The sequence below is a fragment of the Cotesia glomerata genome, linkage group LG2 (assembly GCF_020080835.1).
Source record: "Cotesia glomerata isolate CgM1 linkage group LG2, MPM_Cglom_v2.3, whole genome shotgun sequence".
NCBI lineage: Eukaryota > Metazoa > Arthropoda > Insecta > Hymenoptera > Braconidae > Cotesia > Cotesia glomerata.
Window position 1 is genome coordinate 22,764,960 of NC_058159.1, and position 19,678 is coordinate 22,784,637.

The following is a 19,678-nucleotide window of genomic DNA, read 5'->3' on the forward strand; positions in this document are numbered from 1 at the left end:
TCGATACGTTTCATCTTCATCTAGCAAATTTTTGTATCTACAACATTAATAAAAATCAATAAAAGAATCTGTAAAACGGTTCAATTCGCAAGTCATGCCTAAAACTTCAAAAAATAATTACCGAGGATCTAAATACGATGCCAATTTACAAGAAGTAACATCTGTATTACTCAAAAATCGAGTTCTCAATTCTTCCTCAAGAATGTCTCTATAAGTAATAAGATATTTTCGTCATCATCATCGTTTCGCAGTAAAAATTTTTTAATTAATGAGTAGACAATTGGTCGCACCATTGACAGACTAGACTGGCTCTCACTAGACATTAATCTAGTAGCAACTTCGAATGGCTTTAAAATTTTGATGACTCCTTCCAAATAGGTCCAATCGGAGTTGCTTAAAAGTAATTTTTTCATCATTTCTGTGCTTGTCATCTTCCCATCTAACAATACAGAATTAATGGCCTCACGTTGTTCAATAACTCGTTCAATCATATCATAAGTCGAGTTCTACCGAGTAGCGCAATGGCTTATCAATCGGTGAGTCGGCAGATGAGATACTATTTCAAGCATTTTCTAATGCTGTGCTGGCTTTATTGGAGTGTTTGAAGTGACCAACGATGGCTGATACTTTCTGCAGACAATCTTTTAAATTACGTTCTTTCAAGGCTCTTTCCACAACACATTGTAAAGAATGGCAAAAACAGCGGACACTCATCGCAATATCCTCATCAACTTCCCATTTGTCTCGTATAGCAGCTACAATGTACGGAGCATTATCGTGTACAACAGCAATAACTTTTTCGTAAAGATTCCAGTCAGTCAATGCATTAACCAGGTGGTTATACGTATTTATGGCATTATGACTTTCAGCCATTTCCAATGTGTCTACTGTAAAAAAAAACGCAAATTCTCAAAAAGATAACTTATACTTCACTTAAAAATTTTTTTTTCTTGAATTAAAATAATGGTACCATAGTTTCACGATATTACTGACTTGTTTCAAGAATACCAGAAATGCTCCAATTTCTTTGATTTTCTATACATTTAAAAATAAGTCTCAAATTGGTTTCAAAAATTTTCGAATCAAGTAAAGTTTTTTTCAAAGTAATTTTTTTCGATCAAGAATATTTTTCTGAAGTGAATTAGTTTCTTTTTTAGTGTACGGTCAAGTTTAATATAATTTTGAGTCACCGATGATTAAGTTACTGAAAAAATGTTAATAATTCGAAAGATAACAAATAATTAATTTAGATAAAAAATATTTCTATTATATGTAAGATAGGAGAATTTTACTTTATAAATATCTTACAAACAAAACATGTTTTGATAAAATCGGTTGAGAAAATAAATGGAATAAATTTTTTTTTTCCTTACAAGAACTGAAATTAATAAATTCTTGCATACATGAACAATTTATAAAGGAAAAACAACAAAGAGTGCTTTTTACCATATGATCAAACGTTATTAGTAAACTTTCAAAGTAATACTTGTCTTGATTTATCTTTGTTCTCGAGTGCTGATAGTGACAGAATCAACCATTGATAATTCAAATTACATATTATTTAAATAATTAATAGCGGAAGTATTAATAACCGAGTACAATAAACCCCAGTTACTAGACTATTTATTCAGATAGTTGAACGCCAATTCACAGTAACTTCAAAGTATAACTATCACAGCAATTATTAATCATCGTTTACAATTCAATTTAAAAAATGACAATTTTATTCTTATATATATTTTTTCACCATTGAAAAAAAATAAAAAAAAGTCTTATAATCACTTGCACTTAAAGCTAGAATTTATAAGCTCGAAAAATTAATATGTAGAAGAAAAAAGCTGTACAGACTGCGACCTTTTTCCAAGGTATCTCAGAAGGATATGTGTGATAAGTAATGGCATTTTATACTTATTTAAATAGCAGCTTTCTTATGAATTTATAAGGATTCAACACGATGTTAGAGATTGTAAAATTACTATAGATACTATCAAATACGAATTAAATAATTGTTTTTTAATGTAAATTATAATTCATGTAGATGAGAAATGAATTTTCTACTATAGTTATGTTCAACTTTAAAAAGTTTTTAATATTTAGATATGCCCGTACATTAGTATTTCAAGATGGAAGAAGTTAGTAGTAGTATTATAATTTTAATTTACACATGTGCACATAAATCTAAATAAACTAACTCATTAGTTTAAATTTCAAAAAATCTTTTATACCGTAAAAAATATTTATGACTTTTCATACAATTTTAAAATAAAAATTTTAAATATGAAATTTGAGATCCAGTATTAGATTAGTTTCTTTTTATGCATTAATATATATTCTATAATAGATTTTTTACTTACAAAAGAAATTTACGGCGCAAATAAATATTTAACATCGTGAAAATATAGGATTTATTTATTACTACCCTTATTTTGAGATGAAGAATAATTAACAAATTTGTGCTAAAAGAATGTTAAAAATTAAAAAATTTTGAGTGATAAAAAATATATTTTTGAAGTAAACAAAATAAATCCTAAATAAATGAATAGAATAACTACTCTAGTTATTGTGCTACATATAAAACATTCATTTATACAGAATCTACACAAAGTTCAAATGACGCATATTTGCTTAGAGCATGACGAAAATTATAATTGCAATTTGTGATGCAAGAGTGAAGTTGATATTGACAGTAATGTATACAAACTAGACATTAGTTATTAAACTAATGTAAGCTGAGCAGTATAATATAATGAACATTGCAGACTCAATAGCTTACCCGCTGGGTGCATGCACGAAACTTCCCGTGGACTTGGTTATGGCACGTAAAAGAGCATCCATAGACGTGCGATTAACCGACGAGCATGGGACCACTGGATTACTCACCCGTGGAAACACTTCGCCCCGGGACTTTCGAAAGTCACCCTCCTCTAATTTTCGCAACATGTCCTTTGATAGGATAAGTGCCTCCGAGCGGCGACCAGATCGGTCGGGACGAAAATCCAGTCTTGATTTCCGGAAGAGTCCCGACTTTCGGAGATTCGATATTAGGTATGTTTCGATAATGGATCATTTTTTATCAAATTAGTACATTTTTGGATGCAAATACTATTGATTTCTATGAAATTGTTCATTTTTTTGGAGTTAATAAAGTTTTTTTTTTTTTATTACAGACGATTTATAGATGAACTTGATCAACGATCGGAATCAAGTACAACAGAGAGTATTCACCAGCGACAAAAATTGTATCATTCGAGGTCTGACGACAACAGACGCACTTCATTCGATCGAAATCGTCGCGATTCCCAAGTAAGCCGACATTCATTGAATGTACCTGTTGTTGTCGAAGGATGTAGTCCTGAATACGAGCTCAAGTATCACGATACAAGTTCACTGGAGAAAGATGAAATACGCTCAACTTTTTCCGACGACAGTCGCAGTACCGACACTAAAGAAAATCAAGTAAGTGTCACCGTTTCTATCGAGGAGTATCCTGTTGACGTTGATATGCCATTTACCCTTGTCGAGGAACCAGAGTTAGAAAATAATGCAACCAATAATGATAACGATAATAATAATAAACCGTCGAGTATTATCAATGAAAACGATGATTCCATCAAATTCATCGACAGAAGTTGTGAGGATGATAATGAAATTGTTCTTGACGTCGAAGAGTGAAAACGTTATTGATAAATTTTTTATAAAAACGAACAACAAAAAAAACGTTATGTACGTTCAATAAAGTATTCTAATAATTTTTTAGATTATTAAAATTAAATTAAAGTTAATATTTGATATAAAAAGAACGTTACCAGTAAGCTTGTACAAAGCTGAAGAATTTTAAACAAAAATAAATATCAGTAATTATTTTATAATAATTATACTGATTAAATTGTCAATTTGAACATGAATTGTTGATTAAAAATAAATATTGTTGATAATGTGTAAGTTTAAGCAAAGCCACTAACATGTAAATGTCTTCACTTCTCAATGCCTTCTAATCAAATGTAACAATATAATTTTATAAAAGTTGCTATATATTGTAAGACTTTCCTGAATTGCGATTTAGTAATAAGACAATCACTAACCATCAATTTTTTCTATTTTATTTAAAGGGGCCGCTAACTCGAGTCAAAATAATTTACATAAATCATTCTTACACGGAAAAAAATAATCGGTAGGTCTACCGATTTTTACGGTCGAAATTACTGGTAAGATCCGTTGACTCTACTGGAAATATCAGTTTTAATAATGAAAAAATACAGATTCGACATCAATTAAAAATAAGCTCATAATCATAATACTAAAATAAAAACCTCACCTCTAAAAAATTAAAAATGGTACTTGGTAAGTTTGGATCCAAGTTTAAATAACTTGCCTACAGGTATAACATTAATATAAACTGAAAAAAAACTTCAACTTGAATCAAGAGAAAAATTCTTGAACCAAGAAAATAATTTTGAAGAGTTTCATTGCCTTGAATCAAAACGACAAGTTCTTCGATCAAGTAAAATTCACTTAATCTAAAAGAATTCCTTGGTTTAAAAATTTTCTCACCCAAATCAGGAGATAAAGTTCTTCAAAATTGTTTTTTTCATTCAAGTCAAATTTTTATTAGAGTGTAAGAGAGGGAAAGTCGGTGAAACTGGGTATTCAATACATATAGTAAAAAAATTCTTTTCTTTCCAAAAGCTTTCAAAGTGTTCAAAATTATTGCTTAATGTTATTTTCTGTGACTTCGAGACTTCTGTGACTTCGACTTGAGAAAAAAAAAGTCTCAGTTCTGAAACTGTCGTTCAATTTTTGATGTGACTATTGTTTACTAAGATACTAAAATTGAAAAATAAAAGAGTATTATTTAATTTAAAGCCGGACATTTTTTGCGAGAAATCGATGTATAGAAACGTCAGAAAAATTAAGTTGAAGCTCAATAAAAAGGCTATCAGGTGGACGGGATGGTTTAGCTGAAAAACATTTTCGTAAGCGCATAGACAAAAAAAAATGCAAAAATTTACACATTTTTTTTTTCGTACTATTCCTCAAATTTGCATAAGAACTCTAAAAAATTTCGAACGAAAGATCCCATAATTAAAATCTTAAGTAAAAAAAAAACTCTTCTTGTATCTTGATATCAATTTTTGATATGATCAGTTTATTTATAATTGATGTAGAATCTGTACTTCTTCATTATTGAAATCGACATTTTCGGTAAAGTCAACGGATTATACCAGTAACTTTCATAGAAAAAATCAGTAGTCTCAACCAAAATATAATCTGTAACCTTCACCGAAGAAATTGGTAGCCGCTACTAAAACATAATCGGTTGAGTCAACTGATTGCCAATCAGTAGACGCTACCGATTTTTTTTTCCGTGTATGTAAACTAAAAAACTTGAATTGAAATCACAAGTATTGTAGAAATACAGTAGCAAGTTTTTAGAATTGAAAAACTAAAAATGAACACTGTATGATTTTTCTTTCCGTAAAACGTTTTTAGCTAGTATTAATATTTTTTTTTCAATTTGCCAAAAAATGTATTGAGTCAAAATCGTTTCAAGTTTCAAGGAATAATAATAGAAATAAAAATTATTGGTGACATAAAACCATAAGTCTGATAAAAACTATTATGTTATAGTGTATTGTACAAATTACTTTATTGCGAGTAATTCTAGCCTATTTGTGAAAATAGAATATGGGTAATGCACAAATTTGGTGAATAAATTTTGTATACAAATATTTAACGATTTAAATTTAATACCTACGATATTTATTACTGTATTTATGCTGATGAATGCAAAATATATATTCATCTGTTAAAACAATGAATGACATATCTATGCTACATCAATTTCTTTCGTATTTACGCATCAATTCACAACAAAAAAATTAATTTTTTTTTTAAAGTAAATCAACACTATTATATTTTTATACATTTTGTTTTAAGCTCTTGAAACAGTTATTGAACAGATTTGAAGAAAATTTTAAGTTATAGATTGGGTATGTAGAACGTTTATTTCAAATTAAAAATATTTTTATCTCACATTATAAAATTTTAAGATTTTAATAAGTAAAAAATTCAAACCTTACATTAAAGTACAAATATAATTTAATATTGATCAATATTTCAATTTTAGAATTATGATAATTTTAAAAAATAACTCTAAATATTTTCAGAGAGACTTTTTTAATAGAATTCATTTTCTACAAAAGAATTGATTTGGCAAAAGAAATTTCACAAACTAGCTGTTCTCTTGGATGTACAAAGATTATTTATGTTGTAAGTTAAAAAAAAATTATCCATAGATTTAAAAGCGATGCTCAATGAATTACGATACGCTGACAATACATTTATTACTTTAAGTTACCTATTATGTTTAATAAAATCTAATTGTTAAGAGTAATTGAGTAAAGTAGCTGAACGAAGTATATATTATTTTTCATTGTTAATTGTAAGCATTGTTTTTTCAAAGGAAAACATCGCTTATCAAATTATTATCCATAACTACGAATTAAACGTTACCTTGACATTTTTTATGGATTCGAGGCCTATAGTATGAAAAAAAAAAAAAAAACGTTTATACATTTTATAATTAAAAACAAACAAACTTTTCATAGCGAGCATCGATGAATTTTTTTCCTATAAATTTTAGCACTTATATCGAGTTTTCAGGGTGTTTTTAATTAGTAACTTTTAGTTAGTTGTTTTTTTTTTTTTAGTTTTATCAAATTCATACTCTGCAAACATGTTGATCTCATGGCCTCTATTGTCTAATAAATAACTTATCTTATTGATAAATGAATAAATAAAATAACAGCACAGTCACTCAGACGAATGATAACATTTAATGTAAAATGTCGCGGTGATTAATAATCTATTGATGTAAATATATTTTTATACCCTCCGTAAAAGCAAAAAGTAATAAAACTTATTACATAACGTTGACAAAATATCTACCTTTTAAAATAGAATCACTATATTATATCGGTAAATTCATATCAGAGCCTAGTAAAAAAATAAAAATCTCCACATGACTTACTGTGTTAATAATAAATAAAAATAAATGGAGATAATTACTCTATAAATATACTTCTAGTCTTTTTCATGACAAATTGTTGATTTCTCTGTAATTGTGATGGTAATTTTAATGTAATATGACTTTTGAATTTGTACTATACTGTTGTATATATAAATTTATATGACGAGAAAAAATAATTATTATTATTATTGTGTGTTCACGGCAATAAAAGATATATGTGATTTAAGCTGTTGCTATTGATTAATAAAATAGTTATTGTCAGTAACTTAGTTTGTTGACGAGTAATAAAAATTAGGTTCATTAAAAAAATTTAAGAGAGATCCGGGTAAAAAGAATCGTTCAATATTTTATTGGCTTATTCGGAAGTTAATGAAACTTTTATTAGATTTAAACGGATATGCTATAAGTTCTTGTCAATTATTCGGTTGATTAAAAATAAAAATAAAAATATAAGAAAAATCGACTCGGCTGAAGGTATAAAAAAAAATTTTATTGGATTCAGGAAAAATATTTATTGAAAACTATACTTTCAGTTTCAGTCAAAGATCTTATTCCCTATTTTCTGCTCTAGAAGCAATATACGGAATTTTATTCTGATGATATATTTTATCAACAAAATTGTACAATTCAAATTTTGAACTCAAGATTTACCTCAACGGAATAAATATATATGAAAACATACAAAAAATGTACGTGTCACATATATCTATTATATATTTTTTCGCCGAAAAAGTATATGAACAATTTCTTATATGCTGGCCTATATTTTTTCATATAGGCTATATTCAATATACATATCTATACGTTTTGGGCGTAAAAAAATTCATATTAGATATAAATGACATATTTTTTTTATCTTTGCTTATATGTCTTTACTTATAATTTTTCCGTAGCGGTACATTAAGAGAGATCTAGGCAAAATACCGCCACGGAAATAGTATAAGTGAAGACATATAAGCAAAGATAAAAAAAATATGTCATTTATATCTAATATGAATTTTTTTACGCCCAAAACGTATATGAACAATTTTTTTATGCTTGCCTATATGTTCTCGTATATGTATGTTGGATATAGCCTATATGAAAAAATATAGGCCAGCATATAAGAAATTGTTCATGTACTTTTTCGGCGAAAAAATATATATTAGATATATGTGACACGTACATTTTTTGTATGTTTTCATATATATTTATTCCGTAGAGGTAAACCTCGAGTTAAAAATTTGAATTGTACAATTTCGCTGATAAAATATATCAGGATAAATTTTGCCCAGATCTCTTTTATGTTGAAAAAAATTAATGTCATTAAAGAATCAGCAATAATTAATAAGAAATTTTTTTTAACCAACGTATTGTAAAATAGTATTGCTAAATGTTTAGTATGTAATTATTATAATAAAAAAAAATTACGTAATTGATATAAAGTATTATAAAAAATCTACAGGTAATAACTACAGAATTATTGGATAATGTAATAAGCTAAGTAACAAAAAAACATAAATAAACTGTGATGTATCATGTTCGCAATGGCTATTTAATTCGAAAACATTTATTTATTTAAAATGAACTTTATTTCGTTTTTTTTTTTTTTTTAAATTGAAAAAATTGATCTAGCCATTTTTTTATTTACGCAAATAAAATCATCGACAACAGTCAATATCAACTGATGAATTAATTTTAATTGTATTTAATTGAAAAAAATAAATAAATAACTATAATAAAAAACGAAATTTTAGTATGTAATTCTATAGTTTGTTGTGAAATTCCTAAAAAATATAATTATAAAAAACTGTATGCAAATTAGCTCATCGTTAACATATCATATGACTTATGAATAAAGATATTTAATATTGAATGAATGAGTTCTTCGAGTAATTAATAAAATAATTTACGAAAAAAAAAATTCTATAACACATTTTTACTCAGTGGATAAAGAAGAAGTTACGCAGACGCGATCGCAACCGGTCGCACAACAGGTGCACGTCTCACAGGTGAGAGACGGGGAAATTGTTGTAAAAAAAGGTAAGTAAAATAAAATAACATGAAACAAAACAAATGGAGAGAGGGAGGTAACCACGGTGAGTGGTGGATTGAAGGGAACGTCGGTATGCTCCATGATTCAGTTGCCTTTGCCTTTAGTCCAACGCCGGTTGCTAAATCATTAACTTCAACTCTTTGTGCTCTTAACGAGACTCTTCTAGTCAACAGTTTTTCCGTTATTTTTTTTCTTTTTCTTTTATAAATTTTAATAAACCAAAAGTGCTTCCGGAAACTCGAAAACTCACTGCAATTTTTCGGAAGTTTTCTTTATTATTCGCGGCTAATGTGAGTAAATATTTGTTAGAAAGTGAAAGAGGATGTCCTCTGAACGATTTCATAAGTACGTTTTTTAAAAATATTTTTTTGCTGTTTACTTTTAATTTAAAGAATTATTTTGTTATTGAACTCAGTAAAAAAGATGAAAAAATAAATTATTTAATTAGTAATAAAAGGAGAATTTAATTACAGAAAATACTCAAGAATTTCCTAGGAATTCAGCAAAAAAAAAATTATCATTTTTTAACAAGTATTGTCAGTTATCAGAAGTATTATCTAGTGATTAATCAACAACACTCGACATAGAAAAGATAAAAAATTTCACCTTGTTAATTTCATCATATTTAATTTCTATTTATTTATTTATCAAACTAAAATAAATGACACAGGTTTCCTTATTTGCAAATTTGAAAAGAGAAAATATTTATAAATAAAAAGTGTCGAAGTGACAAGTAGATATCGTAAATATATATTACGATTATTATTATGATACAATAAAACTAAAAAAGAAACTCATCGTTCAGCTAAGAATACTACAGAAATAATAAAAAGAAGCATCAATGACTGATGATATGACTAGGACGAGAAAATTGTCATGTAGTTCGTTGCACTTGTAATTTTTCTAGTCTTAATTAAGATTTTTATCTCAGCTCAGCTTACGTGCGGACAATTTTATACAGTATAATTAAAAGAAAATGATAAGTTTTTATTTTACAGGAATCAACATCTCGAAAAAAGTAATATTATTAATTAACAGAGCAAAAAATTTATTTATATTATTTCATTTTATTTTTTTTTTTTTCGTTATGGAAATAGTTTAGTTAAATTGAGCTAATAATTAATAGTTTAAGAATAAACAAGCTTGTATTTATACGAATAACTTTTCTTAAACAGAGCAGCTCGTGATGGAGCTCTCGAGATCCTCAAAGAAGCTACGCGAAAGGATTGTAATACGCGAGATGAAGGAGGAATGACCCCTACACTGTGGGCAGCTTTTGAAGGTCACGTGGAAGCATTGAGACTGCTTGTCGCCAGGGGGTACGTCTATTGTCTTTTATTCTCCAAATAAAACCATTTTCATTATTATAGAGAGTGAGATGATGATGATGACGATGATAAACATCCTTATGACTTATGAGTCTTATGACTAATAAATGGAAATTTTACTGACTGTGAGAAAAGAGTGAAAATATTGAAAGAAATCAAATTGTGTTTGTTTTATATTTTTCTTGGAGACGATAAAATATCATCATTATTAAATAAGTGCAAACAAATAAAACAATAAATCAGTTACTTTTTGCTAGTCCGTATGATTTTCACGTTTAGAAAGTTTCATCTTTACTTGTGTATTATCATGCTCAATAGCATAAAGTTATAGTAATAATTTAACGAGAATAAACAAAGATGACATCTATTGAATTCTAGGTTATTTATTATTATCATATATTATCAATTGTCGTTATTTATTAATCAAGTACTTTTCCGACAACGTTTACGCGTAGTTGATAACAATAAATAAATATCATTCAACTGAGAGTCACTTTGAAACGTCATATCGATCATCAAAACTTGGAATTTAATTGTTTCAACCATTAAATTTATAAATTTTTTTTCTCATCCAACTTTGATAATAATTGGAATTGTTTGATTGAAGTTATTTTTATCTCTAAAAAAAAATATTATAATAAGGCATTATATTACTTTTTTTAAATTATATATTTGACCGGAAATAATTTTCGTTAAAAATGTATGCGTGATACTTGAAATGTCTTTATTTTTCAAACCCATATAGTATCCAAATGTTGAAGGATACTTTTTTAGGCTTAAATAGGGTTGTCCGAGCAGTTAAATCAATAAAATGTATTAAATATAAATACTAGGGTTTAGAAACCGTCGGCTTCTGAGACAAATTTAACGTATAGTAGTTATAGTAAATTAAAATATTTTATTCTTGTTTTAAATGAAACTTGATGTTAATTATGAAAAATGATTGCATGAAAACTTCAAAGTGCTGTAGGTTTAAATAAAATTAATTTATTGCTGTATTTCTTTTTCTTTAATACTTGCAAATAATTTTTCATTTTTGTAATGCAGTTAATAAAGAAGAATTTATTGTTGTATTAAATTTGGTAGTGATCTCTCGAATATTTTAAATAATACTTGATTGATCTTTAATTATGGAGGCATAGAAGTTATATTAAAGCGTAATTTTTTGGACGAGAAAAATTGATTGATTACTGTGAAATTTGATAATATTGATAATGATTTTAATCATTTTTAAAACTTTTATTTAAAATAAAAAATAGAATCGTATAATTTCATAATTGCTCCACATTACAAATATTCCAAAAATTTTGTCTTTAATTAGTCTGTTATTGTTGTATTACTTTATCTAAAAATTTTCTTACTTTCTTACGCATAATCAGATACGATATGAATAAGTCAATTGAATTAAAAATAATAATAACAATGAATGAAAAACATTCGCAATCACTTACATTGTTTCTATACAATGATTTTATCTTAGATCATTTTTCGCTCATACAATTGATATTAATTCAATAGTTCCTTTCATCAAATCATCCCACGTGATTTAATAACGCAATCATTTCATTCAAAAAATAGCTAATTAAAAAATTTATATAATATTTTTACTCAAAAATAATACGATTAAAATATCACAGTAAACTTTTTGAAAGTCAAAAAATTTTAACATATCTTTCAATCTTGTAAGCTCTTACAAAATTTATATCAATCAAAATAAAAAATTTTTACAAATTGAAATCGCTTATACACTGAAAAAAAAATTAACTTAACCGAAGAGAAAAATTTTTCAATTCAAGAATTTGTCTACTCGAGAACGGGTCCAATTTTTTTCTGTCCATGCATCAAGAGAAATCGTACTATCTTTGTCGCACTAGCAACAGCAAAGCTATTGCAGATTCATCATTTTCTCTTAAACAAATGAAAATTTCGAAAAAAAAAATATAAAAAAATAAGTAAGCTCATGATTAATGAAAAATATAATGAAACACATAAATTAAAATTTATATATTTTTTTGTAATTCTAATTTCCGTTCTCCAATAACAATTATGAATAATGTAACGTAATAATGAACATAACAAGTGTTCGATGCACCGAACAGCCGGATAAACCACACGACAGGTGGTCCGAAAGAGCCGGAAATGTGCGGTGGCGGTAAAGAGTGTAGCCATGTAGACAATAATTCCCCGCGCAAAAAAATATGTATGTCTATATACAGATATATACGGATAAAGATAAATATACTCACCCGCACGTGTTTTCCTGATACAAATTGTATATAAATATATATTATATATATTTTATATATATGGTAAGAGGCATGCGTAGACGCCGGTTTACATACGTATGTTTATATGAATGTATATACGTATGAATGTATTGCGTGGATTGTTGTGTACATAAAGACAATCGGGTGTAGTGAGTGTGAAACAAAACCAAAGTAGAGTACAGTAGACCAGATAAGAGTAGAGCAAACCAGAGCGCACCAAACGAAACGGAACGTACCGGAATGGGAAGTTAAGAGATGTAATGCTTTTTAGCTACTGTTATTAAAAAGCCCCTATTACCTCTACTCTGTTACATATATTATAAATATGCATGTTTATATGTTCACTTAACGCGTTATGTTATGGCACACTCAGGCGCCACAAGCCACAAGAGAAAATAATGTTATCTAAGGCTTTCTATCTTTATATGTACATATTGTTGAAATCATGATATTAGAAACCCAAATATTTGGGTCAATAACTTTATTTAATATTTTCTACTCGCGATTTTGTTTTAGTTATGCAACTACTGTTAAAATATTATTCATAATGGTATTATCTCTTAATTGTTTGTGTCTAAAGCATTAGGTCTGAAGCTCATTTTCATCACCAACGCATTATATTTAAAATTATACCCTAAAAATATTTGAATAACATTAGGCGGAATAAGATATTAATTTTTACAGCACAAACCTAATTATATATTTTTTTGTGTTTTAACTTTTTTATATAATTCAGCAAATATTTTTTACTTTTAATACGTTTTAAATTCGAATAATTTTTTTCCATCAAAATATATTTATTTTAAAGAAGATAATTATATCAGACCTACTATTTATAACAATATGCACATGCAAGTATCAAATTTGTCAGTTAATTTTTAAACCGTTTAATAAATATGATACTAAAGTTGGTAAACATTTGTCAATTTTTTTAATTGTTACAACAAATTAATTACAATAAAAAAAATTTCCACTCATAATTTTTTTTTTAATGTTTACATGTGGAATTTTTCTAATAATTTTATTGCTATAAAATTCTAAAAAAATTTCTAATCTCAATTAACTTCAGTGACTTCAATAAATAATTTTTTTTTTAATTCATAAATGCATATTTTCATGACAATGAAATCAGCACACTTGACCATTTGTTAATTTCATTTAACAAATAAAATAAATCCATAAAATAACTCATAAAAAGTGTTATAGTTTTTTACAATTTTTCGACGTGAAATTTTTTTTGTCATAAATTATTTGATAAAAAAAGTTTAAAAATGATCAGATGTTTCTTAATTTCAGTATCACATATAATCAATCATATTAAATAAAATAAATTTAGTTAATAAAAGAACAAAAGTCGAAATCTACGTCAAAAAACACATACCGTTCATCCTAATACCAACAGCATTTTGGCGGGCAAATGCCTAACTCACTCACAGTTCATTCTCCTGTTAAAAAAATAAAATGATTTATCATACTAGGTGCTTAAAATAAAACATATACCCATATAACATACCCAACAATTATTAGTTTCATTAATTAGCATTTTTTAAATACTGTGTTAATTGAAACAATGACTCAAGACACGCGTTCTCAGCCGGCTAACAACATAATAATTGTTACATCCAGATTTAGATACTTTTTAAAGCTCTATTCATTTAAATGAATAATTTTCTTACTTAAGTAGGGTATAAAAATTACTCGGACATACTTTTTATAATTAATCAACTCGATCTTTTAGGCTAAAATAAATAAAAACTGTTGAAGAAAGTTCTCGTGACGTCTTTCTTTCTTGGATTCTAGCAATCGACATATTGAATTATGCTGCGCGCGCATGTCAGTAAACAAGAATCAAATTGCATTTTTTTAGTTCAAGTATCCTACAATAGAAAATTCATAATCGAATTGAAATTAATTTGTCCTGAAAATATTTAAGGGGAGATTACGATTCGTACGGCACCACGATTTGAAGGCAGATTCTTATAGATCTCGACGAAAAAAAAACGAAATGAAAGAATACAATTTTTCGATATCTCGCTTACTTTCCAAGATATCGAGGCTTAAAAATCGAAAAATTAAAAAAATTTTTTTTCACTTTTTTTAAGATATTTTCATAGATTTCTTGATAAAAATTTTTTTTTCGCAATTACACGCACTTATGGTAGCCTATTGACAAGTAAAATACACATTCAAACTATGTTAAAAGGGCGCAACACGATTACCCGCGTTTGTGATGATCTAATGACGAATAAAACACACATTCAAACCATGTTAAAAGGGCGCAACACAATTACCCGCGTTTGTGATGGTCTTATTTTATTATTATTTTTTTTTTTTATTTTGAAAATTTTTTTTTTAGACTTATAAAATTGAAAAATAAAAATTTTTTTAATAAATTTTTCATTTTGTTGAATCTTGAAGTGTTGATATCTCGTAAACTGTTCAAGATATCGAAAAATTTTATTCATTCTTTTCCATTTCTTATCAAAAATCTATGAAAATATGCTAAAAAAAGTGAAAAAAAATTTTTTCGATTTTTCGATTTTTAAGTCTCGGTATCTCGGAAACTAAGCGAGATATCGAAAAATTTTATTCTTTCATTTGGCTGTGTTACAGGTCTACTCATCAAATCTCTACTCACAGCCATCAACGACATCTGCACTCAATTACATTTTTATTCAAAATCATCTTCATTCAGTCACAGCTTTATTCATTTAAATGTTTACTCTGATTCAACTTTATTCAATATTATTTGCCTTCAGGTAGAACTTTAATCAGTTACAGCCTTACTCAAATTCAACAGTAGTCAATTACAACTTTGCTCAGTTTCAATTGTATTCATTTTCAAGTCTATTCACTGAATTTTTAACTCAGTTACATCTCTACTCACAAAGAATCTATTCACTTACATTTGTAATCATTTACAACTGTACTCAGGTTCATCTCTACTCACAAATTTTTACATTATCAATTAACTATAAATTTGTGAGTAGAGATGAATTGTTAATGATGTAAATAAGCAAATGCTTTAATGAATAAAGCTAACTGAGAAACAGTGGTCGAACTAAAAGCGAGCAATGATTGAGGCATAATTGCTAAATAAAGCATGCTGACAGATTGCAATGCGCTGACTAAATGAAGCAAATGACTGTGACTGATGAATTTAATAATAAATAGCAATTGAGGTGTTGATGTAACTGATGAAGTCTTAACATTTCGTTTTCTTTCGTCGAGATCTATAAGAAACCGCCTTCAAATCGTGACGCCGTACGAATCGTAATCGTGCCGTATTTAAATATAAAAAAATACGATTCGTAATTCTTTGTTGAATAAAATTAAAGTGCGTGCACAGCGCACAATTTGAATTTCTAATTAACATAGAACACAGTAATGTTATAAGTAAAATGAGTAATTATTTTTTTTTAATAACGAACAATTCAAACTAAACTTAAAGTCAAATAAATGTTTTTTTATTAAATTTACAAACGAACTTAAAAATTATAAATTTTCTTATACTCCAATCAGCCGTTAATAGATTTTAAAACTCCAAAACTATTTTTATAATATTATACTAAATTATAATACAGAAGTTAGCTGACAACTGTCTTTTAATTCTTATAACAAATCAATTACAATGATAAAAATGCTTTTAAAAATTTCCTCTTATAATTTTATTTGATTATGACATGTGGGATTTTTTTATTAAATTTTATTCATTACAATTTCATTGCTATAAAATAAAAAAAAAAAAATTTCTAATGTCTGTCAACTTCAGTGCCATCACTGAATTTTACGGACACCTAAAAATTTATTAAATTTTTATAACAATTAAAATGTGATAAAAAAAATTTCGCATGTCGAACTTAAAAAAAAATTAGAAATTTGAATTTTTAAAAATATTTATTTTATAATAATTAATGCGTTATAAAAATTTCTCAAATGTCTGCTAATTTAAGTATCATTTTATAATTGATAAGTTTTAATAATTATCAATACTTACTAATAACTATATTAATAATTATTCCAGTGGTGATCCAGACAAAACAGATTATTTTGGTAACACAGCGCTTCATTTAGCAGCCGCACGTGGTCACGAATTCTGCGTAAAGTTTCTTGTTAAATTTGGCTGCAACATTTGGTCTCTGGACATTGATCGACATTCAGCTCGTGAATTAGCAGCTATAAATGGTCGGGAAGAAATCCTCCAATTTCTCGACCTCGCTCAAGCTGAACAAGAAGCTATTAATCGTAAAAAAAGTAAACTGTTACGAGAAAAAGCGGAAAAGGATGCGGAAAAAAGGTCATAATTATATTTATTATTATTATAAAAAAAAAAAACTATCTAATAATTATAATTTAATAAGTGACTAATTATATGTACATTTTCTTTTTTGTAGGTTGAAAGAGTACGTCAAGCGTCAAAAGATAGCTGACATAAAAGCAGAAAAAGAACAGAAAAAACTATTAAAAGATCGTGCTAAAATGGATATCATGGATACAATAAATCAAGAAAGCGTGTTACCTCATAGGCCTAGCATATTAACATTCAAAGGCCGTATGAAACCATCGCAAACATTTAGCGACATTGTTGGTACATTGTCAACAGCCTCGAATACAGCACGAAGACGAGGTAACGGAGCTGTTTGTCGTAAAGCTTTAGCAAAAAAAGCTGTCGCCACTGATGACTTCAAAGTTATTGAGGTAATTATTTTAATAAGTTAATTCTTTTTTCTATAATTGAATAAAATAATTTAATAAAAGAAGATCAAGAGTTTGATAGATAAACGGATAAATTGATTCTTAGATAGAAGGTGATGGCAAAAAATCTGTGAGAAGTCTCACGGGACTAAGAAGGGACTCAGAAGTGATGTATGTCGGTACTTATGAGACTCAAGCGCAACAACAGATAGGCAAGAGAGGAAAAATATCAGATGTCTGGGGCACCCTCAGTAAAGCTCAGAGCACTCCAGATTTATTGGGAGATCGTGATTACGATGATGACGATATCCACGATACCAATGGATTCGGGAAAAATAATCTTGTTGAAGAGGCTGTGCTTTTTCAAGAACCTGCTAGTATCTTCAACAGACCAGGATTTGGTTCTGTTGCTTTTAGGCGATCGGTAATTTTTTTATGATTAATTATTGCTATTTTAGTCATTATTTAGAAGCAGAGTTATTAATTTTGGGCTAGAGAGATAATTTTGTCCAGTAAAGTGTTTTTTTTTGTTAAAGATAACTGCAACGCTAGAAAATTTACCAGTAAGGCAAATTGATGATGACCATAAATATAATGATGCGTTGGAGAATGCGATGAATAATCGGAAAAATAGTAATAACATCAATAACAACTGTAACAATATCAACGGACGTAATAATGAGGAAATAAGCATTGGGAGTGCTGGTAGTCTCGCTAGACGACAGAATATGTGGGACGATGATCGATTATCTGGTAAAATATTAGATTTAGTTTTGAAAATATCTATTCAGTCATTTTTATTAGACTATGTCGGATAGTTTGGGATAATATAGAATCTCAAAAATGTTGGATTAATCAGTTTAAAAAAATGACTGCCTCGGGGTTAAATTTCACTGAGTTAACTTCAAACGATTAATGAAACTTTTTTTGCATTCAAGCATTTGAATTTGTTTTAAAAATAAGCAGTTTATAAACGCATCATATTATTCATTAATACACATGACTGATCCAAGAACTCAATTACTCACTGATAGTGTTATATAGTAAAACAGTATAAGAGTGAGGGTGAATATTTGAATTTCCTCATTATATTCCAAATCAATATAATAAACTTTTTTGTATAGAACACCTTAATCATTGTTGTTACTTGTATCATTTACTTAATTAACTGTAATAGCAATAAATTAAATAATTAATACATTAACTTGAAACGAACGAGTCAGATGAAATATTATGGATAGTGTAAAAAAGTTAAAAAAACTATCAACATACCATTGACCCCATTATAGACAGTTAATTATGACAGTTAAATTACATATTTTAATAACAATAATAATTTTTGTTCAACATGGAAAACTAACAATATTAATCATTATTTTAATTAATTTGAGACTTAGATTTTCTACATTTTTTATCAGGTCTTTTTAGCTTCTTTTTGCTAATCTCAAAGGAGGAGGTTGATTTTACCTCAAATTGTAACCTTTTTGTCTCCGTACAGTGAACGCCCGCTGCTTATTTTATAATATAAATAAATCATTATATCATTATTTAGACTCTAAAACATCTCAAGTAATTTAAAACGATAACAAGATCTTTTTTAACGAAATTTTTAAAAAATTTGCATCGACAAAAATAGTTATGAAATATTAACAATTGTAATTATAATAACTTTAACATCATTTGAGTTATACTTTTCGATATTGATAAGGATTTTATATTAAATTTAGTATCAATAAAATAATAATATTTACTATAGGTGAAGATGATACTGATGAAACAGAAGAAGAATGGAGTCCACTTCAACGTTTTCTAGTGGCTAATAATTTAACATCGATACAACCAGTACTCGAAGCCGAGCAAATAGATTTAGAGGCATTAATGTTATTAACAGATAACGATATTGCTGCATTGAAACTTCCGCTTGGTCCACGAAGAAAGCTTACAAATGCGATAGCCACTCGGAAAGCTGCTTTTGTAACGTCTCAACGTATTATTAAAGATAGTAAACTATAATTTATAATGTAATAAATATTAATATTATCATACAATTATTACTTAAGGTAACACAATTATTGTGTATAATGTAAAATGTGAATAAATTTTTTTTTTTTTTTTCAATTTATATTGATAAATAAATTTTTATCATAAAAAATAAATTTACAAGAACAGAAATTATTATTAAATTCCTTTTTTTCATCGATTTATATAAGTGTTATTATTAATACGCTTACAAATATGATTAATAACATTTGTTTTTTTTTTTTTCTTATCATATAAACAATCAAAAAAATTTATTTTTACTAATAATATTTATTAATTAGTA

At 27.3% G+C, this 19,678-nt stretch overlaps 2 protein-coding genes across 6 annotated transcripts in view; both read left to right on the forward strand.

Moving 5' to 3' along the window:
* Positions 1 to 6,028, forward strand: part of LOC123258819 — a 46,769-nt gene extending 40,741 nt beyond the window's left edge. For all 4 annotated transcript variants that reach the window (XM_044719050.1, XM_044719053.1, XM_044719054.1 and 1 more), the window contains 2 exons: positions 2,760 to 3,045; positions 3,168 to 6,028. In XM_044719050.1, coding sequence (XP_044574985.1) covers positions 2,760 to 3,045; positions 3,168 to 3,672 — 791 coding nt within the window. In that variant the 3' untranslated portion in view covers positions 3,673 to 6,028. The remainder of the gene's footprint in view (positions 1 to 2,759; positions 3,046 to 3,167) is intronic.
* Positions 6,029 to 9,145: 3,117 nt separating this feature from the next.
* On the forward strand, positions 9,146 to 19,444 carry LOC123259873 (Usher syndrome type-1G protein homolog). 2 transcript variants are annotated; one of them, XM_044720646.1, is made up of 7 exons: positions 9,146 to 9,410; positions 10,241 to 10,384; positions 16,685 to 16,957; positions 17,055 to 17,358; positions 17,462 to 17,779; positions 17,892 to 18,108; positions 19,112 to 19,444. In XM_044720646.1, exons 1-7 carry the CDS (start codon positions 9,388 to 9,390, stop codon positions 19,366 to 19,368), a joined length of 1,536 nt encoding a protein of 511 aa, XP_044576581.1. In that variant the 5' UTR covers positions 9,146 to 9,387; the 3' UTR covers positions 19,369 to 19,444. The 2 variants fall into 2 exon arrangements, with proteins under 2 accessions (XP_044576581.1, XP_044576582.1); XM_044720647.1 differs by having other exon boundaries at positions 9,146 to 9,355.
* Positions 19,445 to 19,678: the final 234 nt, after the last annotated feature.

Bases quoted from the DNA above. Each gene is read 5' to 3' on its own strand.
- LOC123259873 (XM_044720646.1), top strand. From the start codon at position 9,388: ATGTCCTCTGAACGATTTCATAA. The intron at 17,359-17,461 runs GTAATTATTTTA...ATTGATTCTTAG, and splicing joins ATGACTTCAAAGTTATTGAG to ATAGAAGGTGATGGCAAAAA. The intron at 18,109-19,111 runs GTAAAATATTAG...TATTTACTATAG, and splicing joins GGACGATGATCGATTATCTG to GTGAAGATGATACTGATGAA.